Source organism: Corvus brachyrhynchos, unplaced genomic scaffold (assembly GCF_000691975.1).
Source record: "Corvus brachyrhynchos isolate BGI_N302 unplaced genomic scaffold, ASM69197v1 scaffold67, whole genome shotgun sequence".
NCBI classification, from domain to species: domain Eukaryota; kingdom Metazoa; phylum Chordata; class Aves; order Passeriformes; family Corvidae; genus Corvus; species Corvus brachyrhynchos.
In genome coordinates, this window is record NW_008239114.1 from 1,197,656 (window position 1) to 1,202,656 (window position 5,001).

At 59.5% G+C, this 5,001-nt stretch overlaps 1 protein-coding gene across 1 annotated transcript in view; it reads left to right on the forward strand.

Annotated features, from left to right (window-relative positions):
* The first annotated feature begins 3,558 nt into the window (after window positions 1-3,558).
* Window positions 3,559-5,001, forward strand: part of LOC108448055 (neuron navigator 1-like) — a 24,882-nt gene continuing 23,439 nt past the window's right edge. The window contains exon 1 of the mRNA XM_017739807.1: window positions 3,559-3,663. Within this exon, the coding sequence (XP_017595296.1) occupies window positions 3,629-3,663 (35 nt within the window). The 5' untranslated portion in view covers window positions 3,559-3,628. The remainder of the gene's footprint in view (window positions 3,664-5,001) is intronic.

A 5,001-nucleotide genomic window follows, 5' to 3' on the forward strand; every position in this document is an offset into this window, starting at 1 on the left:
GCCGGGCACCCTCAGTGGCAGGGTGCTGGGTGTGTGTAATGTTGTGGTTGGCACTGGAGGCCGTGCCAGGGAGTGCTGCAAGCGAGAGGGTGGGTAGGGGTGGGCTGAGGCTTCCTGCCTCGGTTTCCTTGTGTGCCAAGTGGAGTTGTATCATATTTGCTGATGTTGAAGAGAGCACTGAAAGGGCTCAGTTGAGAAAGGAGTGTTGAGTGAGAGCTGCTCAAGCACAGCAGAGGGTATGGGCAAGTGAGACCCAGCCTGGCACAGGACAAGTGACTTGAGCAATGGGGCCTGGTGACCTCCCAGTGCAGGGCCTGGGGGCAGTGGCTGCATCTCAGGGCTGCCCTGTGCGTGGTCAGAATGGGGAGCAAAGGGCCAGAGCCAGCACCCCCTTCCCTCTGTAACAGCAGGGTGGACAGAGCCTGCAAGAGCAGCAGCATCTGCTGAGGGGCTGCAGGCCAGCCTGGAGCTGGGGCAGGGAGACATCAGTCCCTGAGCCTGCAGCTCCAGTGGAGTGGGGAATGCTGTGGAACACATCCCAGCCGTAGCTGCCGGGAAAAGGAGCCTGGCCTAGGCCGGCTGTCCGACTGACCCCACCACGGCATGGGCTGAGCCTTCTCTGCTGCTCCATGCTCCAGCAGCTGGAAACATCTGGCTGCACAAGCTTACTAAATCGATGTGGGGAGGAATCCAGCGCTCTCCTGCCGTTCCCACACTTCAGCCTCTCCCAGTGGCTCCGGTTTCGACTCAGCTCTGGCATGCGGTGACTCGGTGAGCTCTGAGCCAGCCCCGGCCCCTCACTGCCCCTGGGGAACAGACTGCGGGAGTTCCGGTGTCACCACCTGGACAGCACTGTGGGGGCAGATGGTGGCACTTCAGTGCTAGCAGCAGGATGTGTGCCAGAGGTGGGTGAGCAACTCTTCCAGTCCCAATTTGGCCCTTTCCTGGGTGAGAGCTGCTGCTTTTCCTGGAGTCCTGGACTGTCACCCAAAAACTGGGGTGATGTCATCCAGGCATGGATGGCCAGTGGTGCAGTGGATGAAGCTGGGGATGTGGGTCGGTGCCATTGCCCTGAAACTCCTATCCCTGAGCCCTGGGATGCTGCTTATCACCACCGGTACCCCAGCAGCAGAGCAGTGCAGGGGAGGTGGTACCCCTGTGCCGGCCCCTCAGTCAGGGCAGCTGGGGACACAGCGCGGGCTCGCCCCGCTGCTCCTTGGATGGGGATGGCTGTAGCAGCCCCGCTGGCAGTGGCGCCCAGGGAGGAGGCAGTGCCAGGCCCTGGCGCTGGCTCTGTGCCCGGGGGAATGGCTGCGGGTGGCCATGGGGGAGGAGGCAGAAGGGGTTTTGGGAGGGAGCCATGCCCGGGAGGAGTGCACTGCCGAGCTGGCAGGGGTGGGAGCCACTGCCGGCGCCAGGGGACAACAGTGGCTCTTCATCCCATCCCACCCTGTCCTGCCTCAGCACGCAGGGACGTGGCACTGCCGGGGTGTGCGTGCCACCCCCTCCGGCTGCGGGAGCTGGGTCTGGGTGACAGCACTCAGTGAATGGGGCCAGGGTGAAGGAGCTGAGGGTGCCGAGTCCTTCCCTAAATGGAGACCCACCTGGGGACACTGGTGGGTGTTGTGTTGCTCTTCCCTGAGGTTCAGGGAACCCAAAGCTCCCATTGCCCTACACACTGCAGTGTGACAGCCGGGGATTTGGCCACAGGTTCCTGCCCTGCCATTTCAAGCCTGAAAATCCATCTTTGCAGGCAACTTGAGGGCAGAACCTGGCAGCTTTGAGGTGCCAACACGACCCTTTCTCCCTGCCCCACCAAAGGGCCACAGTGTCCCCTTGTCCCTGACTGCAGAGCAAGGTGCGTGCCACCCTTCAGCACTGAGGGCCTCTTGAACCTCCCCTGCACCCTTGTTCCATGTGTGCAGCCGCCTCAGCTCCATCCCTCTCCTGTACTGCCTGTGCATCCCCATCCTGTTGCTCTGGGGACCACTTGGAGCTTCTGTGCCTTTGATTAATTCTTCCAAGCTCCACAGTGGAGATTTAATAATGAGTTAATAATGACTTCTGTCCTGCTGAGCCAGGTTCTGGGAGCTGGACTGGGGTGATTGGACACATGCAGGGATGGGTGTCCTTATGCTCTGATGTGGCTGGCCACATTGGGTGCCCTGTGGGCTCACCAGCCCTTTTACCTCATCTACAACTGACTTTAACCTGCTTGATTGAACCCGTCTCATCGGTGCTGTTCCTGCTTGTCACCCCTTTCCAGGCTCATGCGTAAATCGGTGCCGCTTCACTGGTCTGAGGTGCTCCTACCCGGGCAGGTGGGCGAGGGGAGCATCACCCACGGGTGCCGCCTCCGGCATGGCCAGAGTGTGATGGGGACAAGGGACACGAGCCCTGCTTGAGCACTGGTGTGTGGCTGTGCCATTGTGGGGAGCTGCTGGGGTGTGTGCTGTCAGTGTCCCCCATCCCTGTGTCCCTGCAGTTGGGGTGTGTGCTGTCAGTGTCCCCCATCCCTGTGTCCCTGCAGTTCACACGGTGCCAGTGCCATTGCGAATCCTGAAGCACTGGTTGCCACGTTACATTAGGAGGAGCCACATGCCATGTCTCTGACGTCTGCTGTCACTGCAGATCCGTGGCAGGCTGCAGCTGAAAGGCCTGAAATCAGGGATCAAAGCCACTGTGGTACGGCTGTTAGTGCCCGGAGTGCACGCGAGCGGGACGGGGACACGGGGCTGGAGCCATGGCCCTGAGCCCACAGCACTGCTGGGGCTCTGCCAGGATAACCCCCCTCCTCTGTGCAGGTGTCTGTGTTCTTACACATCCGTGCAGGTGTCTCTGCGGGGTGTGCCCACGCCTCCGTGTGCTGGTGCATGTACACGTTTGTGGATGTGCCTGCAGGTATGTGCACAAGTGGTTGTGATATGGGCAGATGCACATGCACATGTGCATTTCGGGGTGGCTCTGTGTGTGTGTACACATCCATGCCGTGGGTGTGCACACCTGGTGAAGCCCCAGAGCAGACAGAGCTTGGGGGTACTCAGCTCTGGGCTGTACCTGTGAGGGCTCAGTCCCTCTGGTTGCTCCAGCCCTGCACAGAAGCAGCCACTCCTTCATGAGTGGGGCTCAGTGTCCTCCACTCCCTGACATCTTCTTGGTCCCACTGGCTGCACACCAAGTGATGCTGCTCCAGCACCCATGTTCCCAGGCTGGAACACCCCTGGGGCCTGGGGGATGCAGGGGCAGGTTTGGGGACATTCTTCCAGAACTGCTGCTCCTGTCACCGGTGTGGGTCCTGTGGCCCCACTCAGTCTCTGCCAGCTCATCCTTTCTGGACTAGGCATCCCCATCCCAACTGCATGCTTGGGAGTGGTATTTCAGGGTGGTGCAGCTCCAGCCTGGTGCCAGCCTTGCCCTGCTCGTTCCTGGTGGGCAGAGCCAGGGCTGTTGGTCATGGCCATGGGCAGGGGGATGCTCCATCCATCCATCCATCCATCCGTCCGTCTGTCTGTCTGTCCGTCTGTCTGTCCCTTTAAAACCATCACCTTGTCTCTCCACAGACCCCGAGTCCCAGAGGAAGAGGACAGTGCAGAATGTGCTGGACCTACGTCAGAACCTGGAGGAGACCATGTCCAGTCTAAGGGGCTCTCAGGTGTCTCACAGGTGAGGCCCTGGCACCAGACCCTCCCCACTCCTTCCCCACAGTCAGTGTCCTTCCTGGGGTGGATGGGGAACGGCTCTGCTCCTGGTGAGGGCCATGTGGGCGGGAGGGAATCAGCAGTGCTCTGTGTCCTGGGGACCCTGTGCATGGAGGCTTGGAGAGAACCCCCCAAATCCATGGGGTGTCGTGTGGTGCTGCAGCAGATTCCTGTCCCTGAAAGTGCTGTGGAACAGTGGGAGTTGGGGAGTGGTGGCAGTGAGGGGAGCTGGCAGAGCAGAGAGAGGGGATGAGGTCTGTTCCCAGTGGTCAGGTGATCCTGAATGGACCACAAGAGGTGAAGGTATCTCCTGTACCCACCCCGGTTTGCACCAGAGGCTCCATCCCTATCCGTGGCTTAGTTTTTCTGCTGTGTGTAGGGTGATGATGGAGGAACTCTCAGCCAGAGCCCAGGAACAGAGGTGGGGGTACCCTGGGGTGCCCTGCCCAGATTGGGGTGAGGGGATGGTGGGGATGGGTACAGGGTGAGCAGTGGGTGGAGAACCCAGAGCACAGCACTCTGACACACGTCTGGGACTGCCTGTGTTCCCCTGGGTCACTCACTTCAGATCTTGCAGATTTCTGCTTCACTCTGGATTTGCAAGGTTGTGTGGGTGTCAGCCGGTTGGGAAAGCGGGGATGTGGGAACATCCTTTTCCTGGAGTGTGTTGCCACCTCGTGGTCTACCCTCGATCCTGTTTTTTGTCTCGGAAGGGACAAAAAGCAGCAGCTTCCTCCCACCTTTCACCCACCACTCACCATTACAGACCTTCTGTGTCACCCCTCAACCAGCCTTGCCCAGGATGAAGCAGTCCCTTGATCTCCCTCTTCATCACCTGAAATCTCTAGACCTTGCTTGCCCTTGCTGTGATTCCTGGATGTTTTCCGAGCTGGGAGCAGCAGAGAGCCACATGTGGCAGTGGGATTTGCATGGGGCCACAACAATATTTTGCGAGCTGGCCATTTCCTGAAGTTATCCATTACAGCTCTGCCATCCCTTTGCTCAGTGCAGGAGCTGGGTCAGAGCCCAGCACTGCTCATGCCAAGGCAGGGCTGCGTTGTGTTCAGCTTCGCTTTCATCGCTGTCAAACTCCACCCCCCTCCTCACCCCAGCGCTGAGCTCCTTCAGAAATCCTCGTCAGCTCAGGTCTTAGGAAAATAGGGCGAGGACATTAAGGGTGATTAAATTAGCATTGCTGGTGGGATTTGACTCTTCACTATCACTTCCTTTCCTTGATGAGCTCTGAGTACATCACATGGTAGATGCCCCAGCTGCCTTCCGGCCATGGAGAAAAATGGCTCTT